General features: G+C 50.7%; 1 protein-coding gene across 3 annotated transcripts in view; it reads left to right on the top strand.

The window, feature by feature from the left end:
• Positions 1–25,898, top strand: part of GNAO1 (G protein subunit alpha o1) — a 149,033-nt gene that overhangs the window by 80,307 nt on the left and 42,828 nt on the right. For 2 of the 3 annotated variants that reach the window (XM_059824923.1, XM_059824922.1), the window contains exon 4: positions 17,703–17,863. In XM_059824923.1, the coding sequence (XP_059680906.1) occupies positions 17,703–17,863 (161 nt within the window). Of the gene's footprint in view, positions 1–8,672; positions 8,687–10,987; positions 11,009–12,520; positions 12,542–17,702; positions 17,864–25,898 lie in introns of all 3 variants that reach the window. The other variant, XM_059824924.1, reaches the window with a different exon arrangement.

Raw genomic sequence — 25,898 nt, 5'->3', positions numbered from 1 at the left:
GGGCAGGTGAAAGTAGCATGATGACTAAGGGGGAGGAGAGGGGAATTAGGACTCCCACGGAGGAAGCAAAGCTCCGTCCAGTGCACGGAAGTCGGACCAGTGCCTGGCACCGCAGCCCCAGAAGGATGCTTGCTGCAGACTGTGGTGCCTTAGGAGTTCCTTATCCCTAACCCAGCAACGTGCAAAGCTTGCAGATGGATTTTGAAGGCAAGACTCACCAGACCCATGACAATAAACAGAAATCGGGTTGACACAACATTGCCCGCCGTAGACCATGACCCCTTCGGCTGAGACTCTAGAGGAAGGAGACAGACTCATCTCTTGGGGTTTCAGCAGAGCATTAGCTACAGATGCAGCCAGACGATTCCTAGTCCTGCCAGAGACCAGATGAGCTTTGCATGGCGCTAAAGAATGAGCCAAAACACAGGCGGCGCGGGGCCCTGCTGCGCTGCAGGGATGATGGGCTGTGACGGAGGGGAACATGGGCCCACAAGTGGCACGTCCCCACTTTACCTCCTGTGTCGGGGCTGGGAGCTGAGCTGCTGGAAAGCTCTTTGCCACCTCCACATCACAGCACGGCACAATCGCCGAAGACACGCACCTCGGCGCTGCGGGTTCAATATCAGGTAACCGCGAGAGTGGGTTCAGCATGAGCAAAAGCCCAACGGGAGTGGCTGTGCTGACTCCTCTGCGATACGGCACCAGCGCAGCCGCTGACAGCGACTGGCCCCGGGTGTATTTGCTGTGTCTGGGGCCGGGGGAGCACTGCGCTGCCCTCTGCCTCGGCCGTGCTTCCCACTCCATGGCATCATTCCCCGGCTTGGGAGCGCTGGCAAGCCAGCGCGTCGGCTCCACCACCAGCCTGGTGTTGTTTGAAACAGCGGTGCCGAGGGCTGCCCTCGGCTCCAGCGACTCCGGCCAAGCCAGGATCAGTGCGCACAAGGACAGATCGCTCAGGCAGGCTTTCCAGCGAGGAAGGAGAGCACCCGAGGAGGGATGCAGGGCTGCCGAGCACACAGCATCCTTCCCCACCTCAGGGCTGGCCTACTTTTCCCCTCGGTGAGAGGGGCCCGGTGCTGGCAGGAGAGACGCAGCGCCGAGCAGCTGAGCACCCGCAACCTTTGAAGGGCCCGTGGCACTTTTTTACGAGAGCAGAGAGGCATTTACAGGCGGCACCGTGGCCGACCTCCAAAGCGTGCAAATTACTTTTTGCCTCCTTAAATATTCTTTGCGGTGTCCGTGAGCTCTAGAAATGCCAAAAGCACTGGAGCAGCTCCAGATGAAACAGATAACTTGGTGTTATTCATTTGGCAAAGCAACCCTTTCACCTCCCATCATAAACTGTTACACGTGGTAACCGGGCTGTTCAACAGCCCCTGTGTTTAACCCGGCGGCAACTGCCTCCCGGCCGTTTGCACGGTGGTGGCTTTGTGGTAAATAAGTAGTTTGCAGAAAGTTATTTGGGATCCACAGCAGTACGGAAACGTACGATCTCTTTTTTAAACTCTCTGGGCTGTAGGTGGCAAATAACTTCAGCAATTCCCAAATGGCCTCAAAATGTAGCGGCTGCAGAGAGGCAAATTAGTCATTTTATGCTCTAAATACTTAGTGCTAAAGATGAAGAGATGGAAGAATATCCTGGAGAAGTGGATTGGGATGCAGACGAAAACAAACCCCATCCTCATCTGGTGTAAATCGGTGCGGAGCAGCAGCAGAGCCCGCGCAGCGATGCCAATTTACACCCGCTGCCCAGCTGGTCACGCAAGCATCGCTGACCGAGCAGCCTTACAGGAGAGTGACCCACACAGTGCTCGAAATATTTATACTGAAAACCAATAGTCTCCTCTCGTTTCTGACCAAGCAGAATTTGAAACGGAGGCAAAAAAGATAATTTCAAACGTGCTGCCTGCTGACGGGCCCGGGGGACGTGAAAGGCACAGCGTGAGGCTTTTCTCCTCGGTGTGGGAAATAAGGAGGGGAGAGATAGGAAGCTGGCATCGCGGAAAGGAATTTAAAAAGAAAAAATAAAGGACTAACAAGTACAGGCCGTGGTGTGCCTTGGGAAGGATCAATGCAGCAGCTTTCTGACGCGAACTAACTGAGGCAGCAGTAATGCCGACCGGGAACGGCGGAGCCCATGGCTCTTGCCCTGGGATAGGCAGAGCAGGAGATGCTCAGAGCTGACCGGTCCAGCCGGAGGGTATTGTATCCACAGGCTTTGAGCAGGGAACGGAGCCTGCACTGAGGCTCTTTTACTCGTTTGATTAGCTCCTTTTCCTTTGGCAGCTGAAAGGACACTTGGCAGCACCCGGGCTTCGCATCTTGTTGAGCTGAATAGGAGGGAGCAGGGTTTTGGCAGGGACAAAAGAACATACCACTGCTCCATCAATGGCCTCATTACTGAACGCTGTGGCTCGCAAGGAGCGGCAAAGAGCGATGGAGAGCTTTCTTCTGGTAGGCAAACATGGGTTGGAAATGCATTTCCAGCTTGACCTATTACTCTGAAGATCCCAGCTCAAAGGGAAGTTGAAAGCTTGACAATTTTTATCTGCGGAAGAGATGTGAGTGCGTTTTGTCTGTCCCTGGGCTGTGGGTCTGGAAGCCAGCCTGTGCGTGTGTGTGTCTGTCAAGAGCGAGCAAGTGAGCTAAGCCATCTGAAGCAGAAGGGTGGCACAGAAAATTAAGGGGCAGGCAGGTTTTCAGGAAGGGGTTGGAGTGCCCCGGACTGCTCAACGGGTGCTCAGCACCTGGTCATGTTAGGACCAAGGATAACAGCTGTATTGTCTCCTGTTCGTGCCTCTTGAAAAACTAAAACAACACGAGAAATCAGCCAGCAAATACTCTGAAGAGGTAGCTGGTCACCCAGCTGGCTGTATTTTAGCTCTAATTTATTCTATAAATTTATTATAGTGTAAATCAATACTATTTATTCATTCAGACATAATGACAAGACTGTCCATGCAGATGCCATTAATGACTTGAGCAGATACATTTTTAAAGACCTCTAGGTGAGAATTTTTAACAAGCCAGTAATAATGTATCCTGCACGGTCTATTTTCTCTGTTGTTATATCCAAAGGATGGGATTTTCAGGAACATTCATTGTTCCCCCTTGATAACAATCTGCAGCTGAGCCGGGTGTGAATCAGGTTAGGTCAATAGCAAGCACTTTGGAAAATCCCAACCCCTGTATTAATATTACGAACGATTTTGAGAGCCAGTTGTACAGAGAGTGGCACAAACCACACAGTAGATGTCATGCTGAAGTGGGGCTGAGTGCTTTGAAAGAGTATTTGCAAGTGAAAACTTGATGTGGTCTGTGGGAATAATTTCACGTAGAAGTGAAGTTCAGCCACGTAAGGATGACAGTTACGGTGGCGGAAGGCGATCCAGGAACACCGCAAAGGAGTTTAGGGCAGAAAATTATTAAGCGTGCGATACATTTGGCGGGTACTTGTAAGAAGGAAGAACTGGGGGTGAGAGGGTAAAATTGCGGTACTGGTTTTGATGCAACCGCCCAAGTCCCACGCTTTCCTGATTCTTAAATTCACGTCTTGTCCCTGCCGGTCCACCCCCAAGCCCCAGGAGCTCCCAGTCACCCGGGCTTGCCCCTGCCGAGCGTCCCGTGGGAGGAGTGGGAGCAGAGTGAGACGTCAGCCTGGTGGTCCCCAGCGTTTCCAACAGACCGTGCCCCCCCTGCCCTCCGCCCTGCGGCCGGTGACCGCTCAGGCAGCGTCTTCTCACGAGTCAAGGGAGGGTGACAAAGCGGTGCTGCCTGTGGCATGCCCGGGCTGGCTCGGGCTCCGGGCGGGGAAGACGTGGTGACAGCAGCCAGGCCTGCTGCACTTCCCTGCAGGCAGACTTCAGGTGGCTGGAGGCAGAGGCAGACCTCCGTCTCTGGGCAGGGCGATGGGGGCCAAATTCCAGCCTCGCTCTGCCGGGGCAATTTCAGAGGAATTCCCCGGAGTTAAGCTAAATTAAAACCATTTCAAAGAGGGGGAGTGATAAGCAAACCTCATCATCTCAAAACTTGCTCAGATAGAGCTCTGCTTGTCATACCAAGATGAATAATAAATAGCAGTCGTCCATCCACGCGGATGGATTTGCTCTGCCCACAGCAGAGGGTGCGGAAAAAAAGTGTGAGGGGAGCGCTTCCCAGCAGCTCTCCCTCTGCAAACCTCTTGCTCACATGGCATTGATTGAGAGAAGGTACAAAGGAAAGACATTAGTTAAATAAAATGTTTTAACATCAGGCGGGACATCAATGGCTGAGTTGTTCATCATTCCAAAGAGTCTCTGAGGAAAAGGAGAGGGAGAGCGCGAGCCCAAGGCTGGCTCCAGCCCAGGGCAGAGACCGGCACCGACACACACCAATGTCCTCCGTCCCTCCTGGCCATCCCAGGAAAACACCTGGGCTCCCTCCTCCTGCCCTCCCCATGATGGGAGCCCGCTCCTGGCACGGAGGAGCTCCATGTTGGTCGTGCTGCCGAGGGGCCGGGAGCCAGCTCCGGAGGAGCTCCTGACCCAACGCCTGTCACGTTCCCGGGGCACCCGTGCCACCTCCTGGGACATGGAGGAGAAGCTCCATCAGCTCACTTGGCATCACGATCCCAAGCTTTTAGGCATTCCCATGAGACACAAAGAAGAGGAAAGGGAAGAGCAGGGCGTCTGCAGGCAAGCGTCTCAGCTGGCGCTGGGGAGCCTCTCCCTCCCCCAGTCTGATATCAATCCCATAAATGATCTCGGGGGCATTTTACTGCGGCAGTCACTTACGTAAGGGCAACGGGCACGTTAAATAGCACCACGGTGGAGCCACAGACCCGCCCGCCTGCCCTCTTGGATGCTTGGGTGCTGTCAGAGAGGGGCCACGGGTGTCACTGGTGGGACGTGGAGGGCAGGGGGGTCTGTGCTTTCCCCATGCCTGAAGCCTCAAGTCCGCTCTGGGGGCAGCTAGCTCGAAAGGCCGTAAGAGCAAAACCATCTTTGCAGCCGTAGCGAAGAAACTGATTCTGCAGCTTGGCTTGCACACAGATATTCACATACTGCACAGCTCTGGAAACCATTCAAAAATGGGTGAAAACGTTTCCTTCTTAATGGGAAGAGCCGGAGGGATGCTCCCGTGCTCCGGCACCTCCAGCCTCGCTGCCCTGGGCTGTGGAGGGGAGGAGGCAGCTCCGGCAGTGGGAGCCTGGGGTGGTCAAAATCAATAGCGTGCTGCAGCCCTGCCTGAAAAGCTCCTGGGACCCAGGAAGGCTCTGCCTCGGACAATGGATTATTTTTAACTAACTCGAATCTTCAAACACTGTGGCTTAAAAAAAGGAGGAAAATAAAAGAATAGCTGATTTGTGCAAGCTCCCCTGCTCCCATTAAGTCGGTGGAAGTGGTGCTATGCATTTCAATGGGGGCAGGACTGTGCTTCTCATGAGATAAACTGCACCCTGTCCCTTTGCATGCTCTGTGCAGCTAGTCCTGGCTTGCTCAGCTTTGCTCTTTCCTGGCCCCCCTACGAACACCCCTCCCTCCCCGATACACTCCCCAGCAGATTTTTTTGTTGTTGTTGTCATTGAGCTATTCATTTTCCATAGGCTGCCTTCATTCCCGTGGCCTTTTGCAGCTAGGAGACAAGATGTTGCCTTGGAAACAAAGCCCCTTAGATGTTTGGAGTCTCTGGGATTGCTCTGTCTGCTCCCGAGTACTTTTAGGTTATTTTTATTAACCACACAAAGATGCAGCAGGCTCGTAGCCAAGGCAGAAAGTAGCCCTGGGAGGTGGAAGGAAGGCGAGCGTCTTACTGGCATCGCTCGCTCCGCCGGGGATATTTTTTTGCAATGCACCACGGGCTGAACGCCTGCGAGAGAAACGGCATCTCCAGGGAGCGCTGCGCACGCAGGGCTGTTCCCGGGGCTGGGGATGGCTGCGGGCGGGCGGGCGGGCAGAGCCGCAGTAGAGCCAGGGAGAGACAGGGCCGCCGGGAGAGAAAAAGCAAAAGTAACAGAGAAGGGAAAGAGAAGAGGAACTAAGAATGGCACACATTTGGGTTTGTCAGGGTTTCTCACTTTCCAAGTGACCCGCTGTGCCACGGAGGGACCACCACACACGCCGCTGCCGAGATGTACGTGGTGGCCATAGGCCCAGTCTATTATTTTAGAGGAAATCAGATTTCCAGACCCGTTAGACAACTGTGAAAGTCTCTGCTCCAAGGTTTTATTGGCAATTCTGCTCTGGGCTGCAGGGCAGCATAAACAGCCCCCCCGCCTGAGCTTTGCTCCCGGCTGGGCGGCTGGAGCACGCCGGCTCCTCCTGCCCCAAATCTGTCTGCGGGAGAGGTCTGACGCCTTCTGCAAGGGGGCTTTGGGAGGCGGTGAGGGGCTGCACTGTTCCCGTTTCCCCTTATCCAGAGGCATCATTGCATGACACTGCCAAATCCTGACTCCTCTGTGGAGAGCATTTCGGAGTAGGCTTTTACTCCTTCTTCTGCAAGGATGTAAAAAAAGAAACAAAACAAAAGCTGATTAAGAGAAGCTCCCTAATCCCCTGCTGGTACTTGAAATATTTCCAAGGCAGCAGAAGCATTCCAGAAAAAAGTGAATATACATTATTTTCAAAAAAATAATCAGTACGCTAATAAGCCTATGCCTTCTTACTCATGTCAACATGGTCCTTTGCTCTGTACAACCATGAGGGAGGGCTTCCAGCTGCAGCGGCTGCATGACTTGCAGAGCCAGGGAGGCTGGCACGGAGAGAGGGGGAGCAGCAGAGGGGAAGGAAGAAGAGCACTGAAATAGGATGAGCCTGAGAGACGGTGGGCGAGGACTGGCAGCGTCAAACCCAGAGGTGAACGCCACCAGGTCACAGCCACGGAGAGGTTCGACCACGGTGCGTGAGATGTTGCAGCTATTTCTCTCCCCAGCTAAGACAGGCGCTGGTGCCATCCCCACCTTTTTGTGGGGCTCAAGGTGCTCTGCAATGGCAGCAAAATGTTTTAGGGGGGATCCACCCTATATTCCTCCAGTGTATCACGTGGGATTACACACAAGGGAGTGACTTTGCTGTGTCGTGGCATTTTCCATCATAGCTGAGATTCACAGATGCCCAGGCTAGCAGGATGCTCACAGGTTTTCTTATCCCTTCTGGTGCATCCTCACTGGAGCAAGGAAGTCTGCCTCATCTGCAAACGTCATAAAAGCTGGGTGCTTTTTTCCTCATTGTTGCTGATTTTCCTTGTCAATACTATGTGATGCCATGGTTACAGAGATGTAGGACTAATCCAGCTACAGCAGGTTATGGTTTTGACATTCTGCGATGCTGTATTTGTGCCAGAAGAATAAATAATAAATATACACAGCAGCATCAAAGATTTCTTCCAGGCCCCCAGCCTCTTTCTGCCTATCCTTGTTAAGCCATTATAAAGCTATTTCTCTGCCAGCCTCTTATTTTACGGACTATCCTGTCATCTAATGCTGCACCTGAGGTCCCATTTATCCACTCTCTCTGAAAAGAGCAGTTAATAAAAGAAAGTTCCTGTTAATAGCCCCGAAAACAGCTTCCCCTGGAATGGCAGTGCTCACACCCAACCCACTAGATTCCCCCTCCTTCCCCTCCCTCCTCTCTCACTTCTCCTCTTCTCTTTCCTCCTCCCATTCTCACCTCACCAAAGCATTGGGGAACTTTCTTGATGCTTTTGTAAGGAAAACATAGGACAATTTTTCTCTGCAGCAACCTGTAACAATATATAAGCAAATCTCACACGATCACAAAAGCACTATGGTTAGAAAAGACCTGTAAGACCATCAAGTCCAACCACCAACCCAACCCCACCATGCCCACTAAACCATGTCCCGCAGTGCCATGTCCACATATTCCTTGAACACCTCCAGGGATGGTGACTCCACCACCTCCCTGGGCAGCCTCTTCCAATGCTTCACCACTCTCTCCATAAAGAAATTTTTCCTAATATCCAGCCTGAACCTCCCCTGGTGCAACTTGAGGCCATTTCCTCTTGTTCTATGGCTAGTTATGTGGGAGAAGAGACCAACACCCACCTCTCTGCAACCTCCTTTCAGGTAGATGTAGAGAGCGAGAAGGTCTCCCCTCTCTCCTCCCTCTGTTAGTGTGTGAAGTGCCTCAGCTCCAGTAAGGAGGAACTTGCTGGGGGTGAGTCTCTGTAATCCCTGCTGATCAAAGGAAGAGCTCCTCCGAGCCTGTTACAAGCACCCGACTCTTGATTTTGCTGGAGATACAGTGGCATGGGAGACATTTAGTAATAAATTTGTCTTTCATCCGCTCTGAACTCTAGGGCTCCTTCTAGGCAGCTGCAGACACCTCGACCAGCCACTTCTCAACCTCAGCCCCATCAGATGCCACTTCCACTCCCAGCAGGACCTCAGCCAAATGCTCCTTCTCTTCAAAATCCTGGTCCTCCCTGTGGAGGAGGGCTCACAGGCAGCTGGAAATTAAGAGGGAGGGAAGCTAAACGAAGGTTGTACTAATGATAAGTCACGGGCAAAACTTTGCTAGCCAGCCACTCAATGAATCACGTCTCGTTTCAGCCCATCCCCTTCACAGCACTACTAATGATGCCTCTTGAGACCGCAGAGGCCTCCAGGTCACCCCGCAGCTCCATCGCTGGTTGCGTGCAGCTGGAGAGCAAAAAGCAAGAAGTTCTCAAACCAGTGCAGGTGAAGGCAGTAAGCACATGCATTAATCAGGCAGCTTTCTTGGGCATCCGCATTGGGAGCTGCTGCCAGTGACAATCCTAAAACGACCGCAGGTTTGCACACTTCCATTTGCACACTTCCGCCGTCTCTTTTTATAGAGGTTCCCTAGAAAATACCGATAGGTAATAGGGAAAGCTGGATAAAGCAAAGCACTGCCGTCTTTTCTGAGGTCCCTCATCCCAGACTATGTCTTTAAGCAAATAAGGGAAACTAAGCAAGCTGGCAGAAGAAATTCAGTTCCCAAAGTGCCCTCGCTGCCTGACGCGATGCCCCGTTAGTTAATATTTAGCTAATTGCCTGGACAGCTTTTAAACCACAGTGCCAGCGTGTCCTCTTGCCCTGAGTACCTGTATCCTGGCCGTGTAGGTGTCAGACGTTAGGTACCTCGTTTTGCTCCTGTAAAGTCCAAGTCAAACCTAAGGAAAACCCCTTTGTCTGCAGTCAGCAGTGGTCATCTTGTAAGACATCTTGTGAGAAAGAGTATAGGACTGAAAATCATAAAATTTGAGGTGGTCAGAATCCAAATTAAAACTTCAAATAATTAGTGAACAAAGGACTCCAGATAAGCAAGTTCTTGTTGTACTTATTACTAGACCTGGACAGAAAGGTTTGATGAATGGTGAATTTGCTAAAAAGCACAGTCTAAAAGAAATAGAAAACATTTGTAAAAATCAGGTCAAAATCTACAGGTAGTCATGGCCAAGAGGAAATTATGTGAAAATTTGAGAATTTTTCCAAAAGGTTTTTCATTCCTGAAAGGCCAAACTGTTTTGTTTTCATTCTATTTTGCAACTTTTCATTTGGAAACAAAATTTTTATTTGAAAATTGACCTACATTTAAAATAATAATAGTGAGCCCCCAAATAACTCGAAACAAACCAAAATATTTGGTAGGGCTCAAGAACAGTGCTTTGGCTGGATGTGAAATTAAATTTTTGGGAGGATTTTGGGTCTATGGAAGAATGCAGGGGAACACATTTGATCCAAGCTGATCTTTCACACCACCTAATTCCTCCTTTCTGCCGCCAAGCGGAAAATCCAGTATTATTTGGCTGCTGGAATACCTGCTTTCACACCAGCGATGCAAGAAATAATTTTGAGACACCCTGCCAGGCAGAAGGCTTGGGCTGTGGACACCAAACCCACCCACTCCTGGGGCTGTTTCAGTGGAGAGCAGTAAGAAATCCCTACCCAGATACCTCAATTATGGGTTACGGAGAAGAAACGAGGCAACAAGGAGCTGAAATTTAGCAGAATTGGGGTGGGATGGGGGGATTTTTCCTCTCCACTTTGTCCTCTGAGTATGTATCTTCAACACAGATGACCAAGTAAAATAGGACCATAAAATGAAAGAAGGGTATTTCTGTTTGAAACACCGTCGCTTTCTTCAGGGACAGATGACTGTAACCTGCAGACTTAGCCCTTCGCCATACAAGGCACTGATAAATCTGCTAGATTAATTGTAGAGTGGATATTAGCACCCACCATTCAGCATCAAGCTCTGAGCACTGAACTAATTACTAGGTTCCAGCACTGCACAGCTTCCCAGCAGGAAGGCGCTACCCTATAAATCATCATACATGAGCAGCATTTAGCCAGAGATGTTAAAAAAAATCCAGCTTTGTCCTGGGAATGCTCCCACCGTAGGGGCTGGTTTCCCTTTCTGTTGCAAAGGCAAAGCCTGTTTGTGGTGGGAAAGCTTGGAACGAACCCGTGTCCCCTCTGCCCTGCCAGCCTTACACAAGTCGCCCGGAGGGATGTTGGTGCGGAAAATCTTAAAGACATTTGAAGAGTGGAAGATGTGCAGGCTAAAGCCATCGGGAAATCCCAAACCTGGAGTGGGTTCCTGGAGAATCGCCATCACTCCCACTCAGCTCGTCCTCAGCCATCCGCTTTGCAATGAATGTAAAATAGCCATTTCTTTTACAAACGCCCGGAGCCGAAGCAGCTTCCCCACCTGCTCTCCCACTGCGGGACAGCAGGCATTTCCCCGCCGTTCACCGCAACACAAACACTCCAGTGCCGTTACGTTTTATGGACTTTTACCCAGCAGAGAGGATTTTACAGAGAGGAGAAGGGCAGTAGGCTGCAAGGATTTTGTTCTCCCGTCTTTGGTGTTTCCAGCCTCCTCCTCAGCACTGCGGCAGAGCACTTCCCTGCGGAGCAAGAAGCCATGTGGCTAATGTCCCCCATCTGTGACCCTCTCTCTCTCGTCCCCTCCCTGGTGGGCAGCGCTGTCTGTGCCTGCGTGGCCTGAAAGCCGTCAGCGAGGGATGGCGTTTGGGCTTGCCGGTCCTGTAGCCAGCCCTTTTGCTCGGTGCTTGTAGGGCAGAGGACCCATCAAAGCATCCTGCCCTCGGAGGGACGCTGGTGGAGTTTGCAGTGGCCCTCGGTCTCTCAGGGATGCCATCTTCTTGAATTAGAAGTGACTGGGACAGACAGAGTGCCGTTTTCTCACCTTCCATTGCAGCTAGTGGGTCAGGACCTATTTTGAGACCATTTAACACATGCTTTCTGGCTTTCCCAGCCTTGCTTGGGAAAATCAGGTCAGCTGTCCACCATGTTTGTCTGGCCCAGCTCAGGAGCTCTTCTGAGCTCCTCAAGAACAGGGGAGGACCCTACGATTTCCTAGAATGAAGCGAATTTGGGAAATGACTTGCCCTTCAGTGGCATCCCTCTTGCAGGTTGAGTTCTGTGTTGTTGGGTGGTGGGTTTTTTCCATCTCTCTGTTTCCTACAGGACGTAGGGCTGTAGGAACTCTTACAATGGTGGTGGCCAACTGGCAGCCCAAGGTCTTAGTCTAGTGCATGCATTGTATGTGTGTTGCAGGAGGGGAAAAGAAGTTTATACCCACATAAGAGCTAGCAAATTTTATTTGCTCAGCTGCAGTATCATACGGAATGGGTAGGAATAAAAGTAGTACCAAGCACAAAGCAATTGGCCTCCTTTAGAGCTGTAATAATCTATAATATCAGTCCTGCTCAACGTCTTCCCAAATAGGAAGCAGCAGACAGAAAACACAGCAGTAATAAGGTTTCAGGATAGAGATCCTAGACCAAGTACCAGACACACAGAAGTGGTTTGGCCAAGGCAGTCAGAGGTGATGGGACCATCCTGGCTCCAGAAGGATATGAAAACCAGGGCTTTACTAATTGCTAGCCAGACAGCACAACCTCGGGAGGAGAGACCTGCACGTCACCGCGGCTGTCGGGTTATGTTTTCTGTACAAACCGGTCTGTCTGCCCACAGACAGACAGCAGCCCTTTGGCACTGTACCCAAGTCAACCAACCTTTTTGTCAGCTGTTTTACACGAGCAGGGTAGAAGATGGCTAGCATGACGCTGTGGAAAGCCAACCATCTCTGACTTAATTTGTTAGGCTTAGCTTTGCTGTGTGATGCAGATTGCTGGAGAGCACTATGCTGAGCTTTGCATCTGCGTAAACCCCTCTTTCCCAGACCACTGGGATCGGTGTCAGGAGCTTTCCAGACCTGCCGCTGACTAACAAGCGCAGACAGAGGGGATGCAGTTTGGGTGCCCACCTCATGGTGTTCTCTAAAGGGATAGATTTGAATAAGTCCCTGGATAGTTTTTTACTAGCTCAGTGCCTTCCAGGGTCTCTCAGATTGCATGCCCAGCAAGCCAAACGCCAAGCAGGGGTGGGAGGCCTCGGTTAAGTGTTCTGAAGGTGGCTGGAAGAGTGGAGGAGGAAGGGAGAAGGTTGTCTCTGCTGCGATTCACAGCAGCTGCTTCATGCCAGGGAGATTTCCACAGGTCATCTCTGAAACACAGATGTGTGAGAAAGAGAGTGTGAGTGAGGGGGAGAGTCATACGTGTAGCTATTTGTTCAACATCTACAAAAACTCCTATGGACTTGGAGCCGGGCCCTGGATGTCTCTGGAAGAGGCGTATTCACCAGCTCTGCTTTGTTTCCAGAATTCATTCAGGCTGCAAATGCTGTGAAAATAACTGTCTTTTGCTGTGATGCAGCCACACTTCAGCTGTGAAGCAGAGTCCAGATCTCTGAGATGCTCTCCAAGGAGGAGGAAGAGGAGGTTTTCAGTTTATGAGCCACGTTCTGCCCCCAAGTTACAAGACCTTGTGTCTCACTGAAGTAGCAGAGGCACGTACCACTCTACCCTGAGGTCAGGATCTGGGTCCCCCAAGAAGGTCCCTGGAGGGACATCCTTTGTGGGCGCTGAATGCTTTCAAGACATCAGTTGCCCCCCGGTTCCTGGCTGGTGATGGCCACTACTCTTTTCAGCTGTGCACTAGGTTATACAAGATCAGCTTGCTGGAAACTAGTACAGTGTCTCTGATTTGTCTTGCACCACCAGCAAAATGCAGGGTTTGTCTTTTCCCCCCACCGCATGGATTTTCTGAAATGTTCTGAGATGCAGCTTTGAGTACGACCAGCCACCAAAGGAAATTGCCCCAGTGTTAACCTTTGAGGTAGGCTGAGTGACAAGTATGATTAATCAGAGTAAATAACAGCAAAAGTTATATTTACTGGGATTTAGTTCACCAAAAGGAAAGCACAGTACAATATGACACACTGGGTCAGCTCTCCAGTGGGTGTAAGTCAGCGCAGCTCTATAGGGGTTAGCAGATTTGTACCACATAGCTTCACATAAGGCTTTGCCTTTCCCTTAAATTCTCCCCTTCCAGAAAACTATTCTTTTTTGAAAAAAAGAAAAAAAAAGTCCCTTAGTTAATGTCCAGGCAACTTCAAAGGATCAGAGCCAGGATTTACCCTGGGATGGTCAGAGACTTGGGACCTGAGTCCCGCTCCTGTGCAACTCTACGGCAGGCAGGGCGGCAGCAGCTCTGCTGGTCCCTTCGCAGGCACAGATCATGGCTGGTGGTGAGGAAGAAATAATTAGGGGTGATCTGGGTCTGCATGATGAAAAATAACTAGCTTGCAGAGGCAAACGTGACTGCCAGTAATGTCAGGCTGCTAGGAAAAGCCTCTCTCCCTTCCAGCAAGGTAACAAATGAATTGGGCTACATGGCTGTTGCAAGCAAAGTCACAAGTTGGCGTGGAGGTTTGTTCTTTAACAAATGGTTATTCGGTCTTTTAGCTTGACGGCTAAACCTGGATGTCCCAGGGTCTCTGAGCTCAGCCCGTTCCCCCAGCCGAGCCCAGCCAGCCAGCTCCAGCTCTCCCGCTGTAGGTGGACCCATTCAGCACTCAGCAGCGACACAGAGCTGAGCAAATCCCGCTCTCTGTAACAAACAACCCCAAGGCAATCGGCTCGGCGGTTAGGGTTTCACCCGCTATGGAGAACGCAAGCTGTTGGGAAGCGGCGGTTGGGTTTACGGTTGGACTTGATGATCTCAAAGGTCTTTTCCAACCTAAATGATCCTATGATTCTATGCATGGGAAAGCTGCAGGGATGGGCCGGGATTCTCCTACCAGACCAACACCAGGTGAAGGAGAGCAGCCCAACCCCTTGCCCTCCTCCCAGCCAGCTTGCACCGAGGGGACGGGAGGCAGAGCAGCTGGGGAAAGGCAGAGGCAGCAACGGAGGAAGCAGCCCCACGCCATTTTGTGGCTCCTTCCAGCAATCCCAGGGGCAGAGCGCTGCCTATTTTTAGCTCCCGAGGCAGCTGAAATACCACCGTGATATTCATTAACGAAAACCCCGTCGGATGGGAACAGCAAGGCGGGGGGGCGGGGGGGCTGGCTGGTCTGGTTTGTTTTGCTTTATTTAATTGCTGGCTTCAGTACAGAGGCAGCGCGTGGCAGGAGGCTCGGCTCCTCTCACCTCGGGAAAAGCGGGAGCGCCAGACCCGGGGGAGGCGGGAAGGGAAAAGTCAATCAGGCAGTATTTAAAAATCTACCCGCTGGGCCCAGGGGGGGGTGGAGATTTTAATGTCATTCCCAGCTTGAGATGCAGCCTGGAGAGTGAGAAAAGAAAGGGGTATCTTCTCTTCTTGGATCCTTAATTGCTCGTTAAATCATCTAACAAATGCCTGAACTCCTGGATGGCCCCGTGCTCCTTGACAGAGGGGCTTCATCCTTGGCGGGGGGAGGAGTATTTTTAAAAGTACTTGTTTCACCTGCTTTTTCTGGGTCTACAAAATCGAGAGCTCCATGGTTCACCCTGCAAAATACAACTAAGTCGGAATATCTTTATTACCATTCAGCAGGAGCAATAAACTTTCCTAGGAGCCGTTCCCCGGCTCCAGCCTGTCGACTCCGGGTCTGCTCTGCAGGCAGCTGCCCGCACTGCAGGAGGGCAACCTCTCCCATCCCCAAAAGGGACCTCCCGTGACTGCAGAGGAGCATGTACCAAAATAATCCCCTGCCCTATGAGCTCAGCCCCACTTCTGGCCCAGGCAGACCTGATACCCACAGCCAGAGATGCCTGTCCCCGGTCACTCCCGTTCTGCCCTGTCATCGCTGTTCATCTCTGCCCTCTGCTCAAACCCTCTCGCGTCGGGTCTTAAGTCACAGGGCGCTGCCACAAGTCTCAGTAGTGGAAAAGGTGAGGCAGCTATTTCCCAGCACAGAAAATGTGACAACCGTGCCGTTCCCTCCGATGCTTTGCAGAAAGCAACCTGCAGTTAAATCCACAAAGCTCAGAAGAAGCCCAGACCCTGCCCATAACAGCTGGAGAGCTTCAAATGTGCTTTGCCATCACAGACAGATGGACAGATCTGTGACTTACACTTATAGTCCCCCCCCAGTAGTCAAGATAACATATGTTAAGACCTCCTTCCTACCTGACTGAAAGCATGGATGCTTTTTCTGCACCACCCATGCGCAAATAATGGGGCCACCGCAGCCCTGCGTGGACTGGCCATTAGCAGGTTTTGTGTTATTTAGAGTCTGTGAAAAGAGCAGAATTACAGCTCCAGCAGGGCAGGCAAACCATACTGATGATTTATGAATATTCACTGAGCTCACAAAGTACTCCGGGGCAGAAAACAAGCTTTTGAAATTAACTGAACTCTTCAAGGTTCTTTGTTTGTCTTGGCTTTGAGGTGTGAGTCACCAATACTATTTCTCCAAAATGAGCCGTGTCTGTACAGAGGGCTGGGAGGATTCCTGGGCACTAAAATATGAAGTATTCTGCGAGAAAGACTTTATGTTCATAAAGTCCTCAAAGCATAGTCTCCAACCCGTTATGTTTTATGGGATGGTGTCTCCATACAGTACTGAGATTTCTTCAGCCCTTAAAGACTGGATGTTCAGGGGACTTGAGGCTCTTTCTCTGAGTGTTGAAATCTCCAGCAGCATCAGTCTCCAGCGCTAATGGTTTGGTGCCCTGTGATTTTTCAACAATGTCAGTGTTCAATAAAGAGAGGCTGCAGAGCAGTTTTGATCCTGGCCGTGCAGGCCGTGCCATACACCTTGGCCTTCCCGCCCGTGCAATTAGGTTATTGTGGTGCTCTTCAACCCTGGCGCTCCTCCACTTCTAATTGTAGCCATGACCTAAGAAATAATCTGCTTGCTTTGCCACGAAACCCGTAACACCTTGTCCCCAGTGCTGAGGCGGTACCCAGGGAGAACAACCCATTCAGCGGTTGGGCTGTTCCCGTCAGAGCTGCTAAATCTGAGCATCAGAGAGGAGCATCAGCAGCGCCTGGCAGGGCGGAGGAGCAGGACAGAGTCTGTTGTAGCCAGGAAGGACGTAGGAGCTTCTCCAGCAGACGATGGGCGGGCTCCCCAGGAGCTGCACGCCCAGCTGCGGCTGGCTTTGTGCTCACGAGGCGGGTCGCTGTGATGGGTCGTGTTTGTCCACGGGACAGTGACCGCAAAGCGTGGGCACTGCCTGCACTCCCCTTTGCCAGACTCGTGTTTCTGGTCAGCGTTTGCTGATTTAGACAAAACACCCTGGAAGGCAAAGACCTGCGTTGGTCCAAGAATGGGTTTGACCTAGCAAGCGAGAGAAAAGGCAATAAAACAAGGCAGTCGTCTTCACTTGTTTGCTGTAAGCACACGTAAGGAATAAGAGCTCCTCTTTTCCAATTAATTATAGCAATAATAATTGGGTTTGTTTCAGCTGGTAGAAATAGGAGACTTTTCCAAAATTTTCAAAGCAATGAAAGAAAAACTCTGCAGATTAGCCAACACCCCTGGGGTTTCAGGAGTCTGGGGGGGTGTGGGGGATCCACTTACTGCAAAGCAAGCAGAGGCAGGTCATGAATTTGGGTGTCCTGCTTCGCAAATGAGTGAAGCATCAGCCGCTGCGAACTGTTACAGTAGGGCTGAACTCAGCTATGCCAAGGCTGTCTAGATGTTCCCATCCTAAACCTGAGACATCTTCTGGACCTGAGTTGTGTCAGAACACTATCCTCCAGGAAAAGTTCCTGTTCCAGCGAATGACATTTTTCTCACCAAAAAAGATTCCATCCGAAAACGGCCAGCTGGCCCTGCCCTCACTGCCATACTCCTTAACCGCGGGAGATTCCTCTCCCTCTGACTCACAAAGCACAAGAGCCAGCCAAGGTGGTCTGCGTGAACACGAATTAGCCCCTGTAGCAGGGGCTCATAGCAAAGAACAAGCATTCAGGAAAAGCAATAAACCAGCATCTGAAAAAAAGTGTTTCTGGAGCCTTTCTGCTGTCCTTTCTGATACAAATGGCCCCTACTTCAGCAGGGTTACACACTCAGTTAAAACAGGTATCGTTGCAGGATATGCGTCACTTTGCTAACAATTTAAAATATACTTGTACCTGTATGAATTTCCTTCTGTTCCCAAGAAGCTCCACACATACGCAGTGCCAACTGGTTTGTCTGCTGAATAGAAATATTAGTTGATGTGAGGTGGATTGCACAAATAACCGCTTTTCTTGGGGCTTCCTTGCTCCGTCCTCCTTTTGCCCTTTCTGCTGCATCATACGGTGTGGATCCTAAACCCCCATCCCGAGAAACGCAGCCTATTTACTCCTGACGGTTTGGTGAACTGTTTCTGAAATCTGTGGCTCCCAACTCTGCCTTGAGCATCTGTGTGACCTCTTGTTTCTCTCCTCTGCAGGCTGATGCCAAGATGGTCTGCGATGTCGTAAGTCGGATGGAGGACACAGAGCCCTTCTCTCCAGAGCTGCTGTCAGCTATGATGAGACTCTGGGCAGACTCTGGGATCCAAGAATGCTTCAACCGGTCCCGGGAATATCAACTTAATGACTCTGCCCAATAGTGAGTATCCCTGTCCATAGTCTTTTGTGTTAAGAAGCTGCGTTTGGGCTTGTTAAAGTTTTAACTGAAGTTAGTGACCTCATAGCGGTGGATCTGAACACGGTTCTGCTTGCAGACTGGGATGCGTGTTGCGTCACAGGCTGCTGCAAGGCAGGAAGGATCAGGCAGGACATTCATGTCCCCTCCGGCCAGTCTGGGGCCAGGTCTGTGACCCCAAGGCCAGGTTCCCAAACTGCTCCCAAAGGTCTCAAGGTAGGTTTCTACAAACGTGGATCTAGAGAGCAGAGGCGGACCAACCCGTGGACGTAGCTGATGGCTTCTTCATGTGTTTGATGGATAACAGAAGGGTGTGATCACCTGCTTTGTGTAGCAGTACAGCTCCAGGGTTTGCTTTTCTGGTAGTCATACACTGTACTGATGGGCAGTTGGCTTACAACCAAGGGTAAGGGACTTCTTTGCTTTTACAGTGGCATTGCATTATTCTCGTAATACGTCGGTGGCATCTCTACCATTAGGGACCACATCCAGATTTTTTTTTAATGGTGATTGTCTGAATCCATGGCTTTGAGTCATCCCATCATAAGGACAGGACATCTACCCATTAAATGGCTGCCCTGGCTCTGAAGAAACGTCGAGTGCTTCCCCGGCTTCAGTTCAGACCCATTCCTAATGGTAATTCATCCAATCTGTTTGCTTCCACCTAGGCAAGGAGGCTAAAGCTTTTCATCCCATAATTTCAGTCGCAGCAGCTGTTGCAGTCAGGCAAAATGTCCCCTGGCCCCGTACTGTGTCTTGGGCAGTAGTCAGTAAAACGTCAGTAAAAGCACAAGGAACAAGCAGGCATGGGGTGATCATTTCCCCAGTTACGCCCTTGGATCTTTCAGTAGTCAGAGAAATAGAGCCTTCCCCAGATGGTGACAGGGGAGTGCTCCATCCACGCTTTTGGCTTTCACAGTATCCCATATCAACAAGTTCACCAGCTGGCTCACGCACTTCTGGAGTTGTTACTGCGTGTTTGGATTGTCTGGCATCTCTGCTTAGGGTTTTCCTGGATATCTATCAAAACACAAACCCAAGCATCGGTGTGGCTGATGGTCCTGTTCCGTGTTCCTAAGCGTTCCCCGTCTGCACCAGCTCCTCCCATCCAAGCTGGCAGGGCAGTTAGGGAGCGCAGGATTATCTCTGCTCTTGCGATGTTGCAGCAGAAGGCGAGTGATGACACATCGCTTGGCATTGACCGAAAACCAAATGGGAAACCTGCAGATGTGCGGTTGGTGTCACAGCATCCTACCCAACCATTTCTCACCACGAGCGACTACATCTCAGTGGTGATCTTGACATTATGCTGCCTTTTAATCACTACTAGGTGGACATCCATGTATAATCTATATTTCATTGCCTGTAATAGCAAAATCAGCCTTCTCTTGCCTGCAATTTTTTTTTTTTTTTCACAAAAGAAGGGTCTGATGGCATAAACATACCTTTAGAGATATAAATGATAGAAAATGCCAGTCCTAATTGCATTACAACCTAGTGGAAAATTCTTCAATTGTTTTAGAGCCAATTACCTTGAGGAAAGTATTTTGATTTTCCTTCCATGCGAGATGGCAGTTGAAAATAATAAGCATAGCCCTCCCAACGTGACCAGCTGCTGGGCAATTCATCAGCAAGAGCTCTGAAACCACAAGCAGTTTCTAGACATCAGCTGAAGAGGCTCTGGGCTGTGGTATTCACAGCAGTATCAACGTGTTGTTGCAGCCCAGCAAAATGAATTTCGGTGTCTTTAACAAAATCCCTTGCATCCGGAGGAGTGTGCATGATCCTCCTTGCCAGGGGAGGGCTGTGCTGCCTCTCCCCTTGGCCACGCTGCGACGCGTGCTGTGGCTGGACACTTGTTTCCTCTGGGCTAGCTCAGGTGGTGAAGCTGGAGATAACAAAGTCCTTCGCACTTACGGACCTGCTGCCGTTTAGGAGCCTCCGGCGGTTCGGTCACCAGGAGCAGAGATGCTGTGGCAGGGCAGGGCACTGTAACGCGTCCTGCTGCACCTCTAGGCCCTGGTGCCATCACACCAGATGGTGATGCAGGCAAGAGCTCAGTTGGCACTTATTCACGCCCAGTGGACTCCCAGTGAAAAGAGGCATATTTTTCATTTAATCCTTCAGTGCTTTGGGGTTGTTTTCTTCTGCATGAGTGAAAGAGTTGAGACAGTTTTCTAATTTCCCCCCCACCCCCGGAAAGGGCTTATCTTTACTGACACTGATACTGGGTTTAAAACACTAGCAACTACAAAATGGGTTTGCATTAGGGCTGAGAAAAATAAATTCCAGACAAGAACTGAATCTGAAGTTCCCCAAAGTTTGAAAAACAGTGACAGGCAGTGAGCTGCCATAGCATCACTCTGATTTAAGGCTTCTCTTGGTGTTAAGCCGTAGGGACTGGAGTTTTGCTGGCAGGAGGGAAGTTTGCTGCAGGAGTCAGAGACTGCACTCCATGGCTGCTCAGCACATGTCACAAAGCCTGAAGGCACCGAGCAACCAGGTCCTGTCGTGGCCAGCACGGGCGGGACCTTCAGCGGTGGCCCAGGCACATCCCTTCGCCCCAGAAACCACCTGCAGAATGCCCCGAATGCTTTTCAGGAACCCCCCTCCACTGCCTGGCTATTTCTAAGGAACCACCGCTTGGGCTTCTCCGAGTCAGTGCTGCCGTTGTCCTACATTGCTCTTCCAGCGCTTTACCTTGAGGTTTTTTTAAATGGCTCGAACAACAGGCCTTCTGCTACGGCCCCTGGGAGACCAAGTCACAGGCTAATCAACAGCCTGCAAGAGTTAGCAGCATGGCTCTTATTAATCTATCATTAATTTCACTGAAAATATATTTAATATTTTGTATTAACCTAAAACAGAAGTGAATAATAGCTCTTCCCTTCTATCAAAGATGGACAGGAGTGCATTGCTTTCTACTTTCCAATGCAAGCCTGCCTAATGGCATGGACTTCCCTGCAAAGCTTTGCTTCTTTTAGTCTCTAAAGTCAGCCTGCCCTTAGCAAGGATTTCGTAGCTACTGTGAAGGAACAGTAGAAAACAGCGCTTTTGCAAAGAAAAGACATGACCGAGGAAGAGGGGAGGTTCTGTAATGGGCATCCTGTGTCTCGGACAGCAAAAAGTAAAACCATAAGGACAGCAAGAGAAGGGAAGAGACTAAGATGTAGCAGTTGGTTCCATCTTTTTTCGTTACTGCATTTTTTCATCGTTCCCTAAAGCAAATTTATGGGTGAGTTGAGTTCCACATTCCTAATCTCTTGATTATGTTTTTATTCCTACTTCGTCTCCTCTTCCTTTCTTGTCTCCGTGCCTGGGAGCTAAATCTACCTCTGATCATCAAAGAGTCTGGGCACTGCTGATGTCTTTTTCTTTAGCCAGTTTCTGTCTGTGGAAGCACATCTGTGACCCACATTTTGCTTTCAAAATCAGCAAAATAGAGGTTTCCAGCTGGTTTCCTTAATCTCCTGCTTTTGTTCAGATTTCAAAAGTGTCTTGTGTTTCCTAGCCTCGAGTTCCTAACTAGCCTGGTCAGTGGAGTACAGTGCACAGGGCAAGTTTGATCTTAACCACCCAGGAATGGGGACCTGCTTTGAATGGCCTCCAAACTTCGGGGAGGGGGGGAATGGAGCAGACCGAGCATCCACACGAGCGCCGGTTTTCTGTGTGCATATCCAAACAGGCACAGACCCTGCAAGATGTGTAGGCAGAGACAGTTTGCAAGTAACAGACACAAAAAAGCCAGAATCCATCTCAAGTTATTCTCCTCCTGCTTCCAAGTACATTGAAAGATCATTTGATAATGCCAGGGCTGTGAAACTACCGTGAAAATGTAAAATATTTTAGGCCTGCATTCAACCCATCCATCTTCACACATATCAGAGGTGTCAGGGCTAGGAAGCTTGTTGCCTTTGGCTCTCTCCACAGGGAGCAAAGGGAGGGAGGGATACCTCCGGAGGGGGATACAGACCTCGCTGCTCAGTGGAGAGAGAGAGATGCGATTGTGTCTGCTGCTCTACCATAGCTAACCACAGCCCTGGCACCTCAAGTCTGCCAAATACCAAGCCCAGACGGGACAACACTTGGTTGCGCCATCTTCAAGAACTCCTCTGGCAGTGCCTTATAGAAAAGCAGCACCAAACTCGGAACAAAATACCGCAGTGCCTTCCTTCTCACCCTGTCTCATGTGGGACTGTTTTCTGATCTCTGTTCCTTGCAAAAGAATTGTCTTTGCGTGATGATATCACCTTCCCTACTGATATTTATTGCATCCCACATGCCAACACACACTTTGCATCGAGAAAACAGTTAAGAAAGTAGAGCCAGATGTTGTTGTGATGTGGTGAACGGCTTCCAGACTGAGCCTTGACAAGGCAGCATTGGAAAAGGCTGCCCAGAGAGGCTGTAAAATCTCCATCCTTGGAAATACTCAACACTGAGCCACCTGAGCTAGCTTTCAAATTGAATTTAACTTTGAAGTTGGCCCTGCTTTGAACAGGGGCATGGTCCAGATGAACTCCAGAGGTCCAATCCAAACCGGTGCTTTTGGGTTTGTCTTTTGGTTTTTTCCCCTCGCTCTTTCTCTCATGACACTGGGTTTAAAAGGGAAAAGGGGTCTTCCGGGTTGGCTGCAGTCTCCTGTTCCTAGCCATGCAGGACCATGCAGCTCTACGGTAATGCCCACGTCCCGCAAGTCCCGTGGTCTAAACGTTTAGACCATAGGACTTGCGGGACATGGGCATTATGCACAACTGTCAGGACATGGTCTGTTTTAATGAGCTGCAAATGTTGCTGGCTCTCTCAGACTGAAGAAAGAAAAATTATAGGTCAAGGTTTTGCATTAATATTCCCGTCAGGTGCATAGATTCCATTTTCTCATCACAGCTTTTGCATTAGGATATGGTTTTCTGTGCGCCCATCTTAACTCCTGCCTGTCACTTGCGCTCCCTTGCATTTAATTGGAGGGAGTAGCAGCATAAATGGAACAATCCAATTAATTGGGATGACTTGCATTGCGCTGTTTACTGAACAACCCACCTTTGTGTCTTGGAGCCCAAGCACCAATAAAGCTGAAAGGGAACATATATCACAAACGGAGATGTAGATACATTTGTCTGAATTTATGGTTTAATTTACCCCTGTAAGTAAATGTGCCCACCAGCTTTGAATAATTAAGTACCCCCTACGACAAGCAAAACAAAACAGCTCATAAAGGCCGGAGCTGGTTGACTGGAATCGCCAGCCGTGCTCAGTTCCCACAAATGGGATGCAAATAGATTTCCAGGGAGGAGCAGCTCTGCGACGTCTGCTGGTGCCAGGTCTGGATGGAGCAGGGCTGTTTCTGGTTAGTGCGAGGTGGGGGAGACGGGGGCAGGCTGAGCATCAGCCTGCTAGAGTCTAGCAGGGCTTGGGCTTGGTAGAGGTCTCAGGCTTCGTTATCATCCTCATAAATTAAGAAATTGCTATCGTTATACGGCTACATCTAGGGCTGAGTGTGAGCTGGAGGAAGGGCACAACAGGAAAGACGTTGTCTTTGAAATCAGTTGGATGTTTTCCAGCATCTCACCCTCAGTCTTCATCTACCTGGAGCCCCAATTTCACCAAAATTGGGTGCAATCTCTCCAGAGGCTGCCTCTCTTGGCCCAAAGCAGGGTGGAGACCACGTCACGGTGTCTTGAAGGTGGGTGTTAAGCAATGCTCACCTTCCCATCCCAACAAACACTGCCAGGAGAGCGTGAGGACCGAGCTTCCTCACCAGAAAACTCACTTACAAGCAGAGGGAGCAGAGGTCTGCAGGACTCTCTGCATAACACAGCTCCATCATAAGGCATTGCCACTTGTTATATGGCCCACCCTGCTTGGCCGTGCTCAGACACCGGTGCAGAGGAGAGCTCCACCAGACCTGCTCTCTCCTGGGGCACAGCCTCTCCACGGAGGAAAGGCCACTCAGAAACTTAGTCCCAGAGCCGGGCTTTTCCCTTTACGCTTTCCAAGCCACACATGCGAGTCATCGGAGAAAGGGGGAACTGTCTCAAAAGACATTTCCTGGCTGGAGCTCATGCAAACTCTAAAGAAAATGAAGGAGAAGGAAAAGCAGGAGGTCCTGTCTCTTGTGAACCCCTGAAGGACTATATCCCCTCTCGGTCTGGTGAAGGTATCTGAGATGCCATCACCCCCCACTTAACTTCTTCCGTGAAGAGGAGAAGCTACAGAGCTGGGCTTTAAAGCGGAGCTTGTGGCAGCACGCAGTGACGTGGGGACATCCAGGAAAGCATTCACCAGCTGAACCAGAGCTCCGACACTTTGCTCGCTGCCTTTCTGTCTGAAATAGCAAATTCTTCAGCCAGCTCCACTAAAAACTCAGCACCTCTTTAGATACGGATCTTGCAGGCAAAAACTGGTGCTATAGTGTTGGCACTTCCCCCCCTAATCCTCCTTTACCCCAAAAAAATCTTTCTAAGATCTGTCTGAAGAGACACAAGAGATAACACAGACTGCACTGCAAGGAGGACAGGACAAGAGGAAATGGCCTCAAGTTGTGCCAGGGGAGGTTCAGGCTGGATATTAGGAAAAATGTCTTTCCTGAGAGAGTGGTGAAGCACTGGAAGAGGCTGCCCAGGGAGGTGGTGGAGTCACCATCACTGGAGGTGTTCTAGGAACGTGTGGACGTGGCACTGCGGGACATGGTTTAGTGGGCATGGTGGGGTTGGGTTGATGGTTGGACTTGATGGTCTTACAGGTCTTTTCCAACCTTAGTGATTCTGTGAGGAGCAGAGAAGTTACGTAGGTAGCTCATTCCTCGGGGACAAAGACGTAGCAGTACCTGCTACCTCCCCACCGTTTTTCATTGCCATGTCGCATCGTAACCATGTTGTCTTTGGCCTGGGGATTAGTAAAATCTTGACATCTTGACTAAATAAATTGCTATTTGATGACCCACAGTAGCAATCAGGGCTGTACCACTTTTGACAAAGCTCCCACCTGAAAGGGTAGGAGCCGGGCAGTAGTTCACCCTGCCTGGAGGAGGGGACACTGCCAGAATTTGGGAACAACCTCTTCTCTTTTCACATTTTGCTTGGAGATGAGGAGCAGCCAGCACCACCGATAAACCCAGCACAGGGCATTCACGCCCAAGGAAACTTGCTAAACCGCAGTCCTGAACCCTGGATAACCTGGTCTCATCGCCGACTGACAGACCCAGCAGGAATTTCCTCCTGCCTTTCGAAGGGCTGTAGGTGACAGATTCGGTGCAGAAAGATTTGAGGTTTTTTGGCTGAGTATTGGTGTATTTTTAGGCTGAAATGTCCTTACGAAACCAGCTGGAGCTGGCAGGCTGCCACCAAGGGTTGGGGCTGGGCTTTTTATTTTCTGTTGTTCCGTTCAGTTCGGTTTTCCACTGTGACCCCTACCGCTGTCCGCAGCCCCCCTCGCCCACCAGCTCTGCCTTTCAGCAGGCAGCGCTCACGCCCTGCAGCTTGCCCATCGCTGCGGTCTCCCCTCTTTCACCCCAACCTCCTTCCCACACCGGGAGACGGCAGTGCCGGGATGCAGCTCCACAGCCGGGGCGTCCAGGCTCTCCGGGAACCCGCAGCCCCTGCTCCTCCTCTCCTGCAGAGCCAGGGAGCCCAAGCTTCCCTCTCCCTTTCTGCACCTTGCAGTTTGTCGTACCGTGTGCCCCCAGCTCCGCCGTCACAGCCTGCCCTGCAAGACAAACAGCGTCGCTCATACGGGGTGAGGGCAGGAGATGGGGTGTCTCCTACCAGCGAGGCTCTGGGGGCATCCTATTGCTGTTTGAAGCTCCTTTGGGAATCGGGTAGCTCTAGCAAGGCAGATGTCCCTCTGCGTGGGTAAGTCCTGCTTTATGCCAGCTAGGCGGCATCCAGCCCATCAGTCACCGGGGGCTGTGAGCCCTGTCCCGCTGCAGCGCGTGTGGCCAAGCGGGGACCGTCCGGCTGCTCTCAGCCTCGCGGTTCTGCAGTGTGTCTGCAGGCAAAGC

This window comes from Gavia stellata, chromosome 15, assembly GCF_030936135.1.
Source record: "Gavia stellata isolate bGavSte3 chromosome 15, bGavSte3.hap2, whole genome shotgun sequence".
In the NCBI taxonomy this organism is placed as follows: Eukaryota; Metazoa; Chordata; class Aves; order Gaviiformes; family Gaviidae; genus Gavia; species Gavia stellata.
Note: the sequence above shows the minus strand (reverse complement) of the source record. Positions and strands in the feature narration are given on the sequence as shown.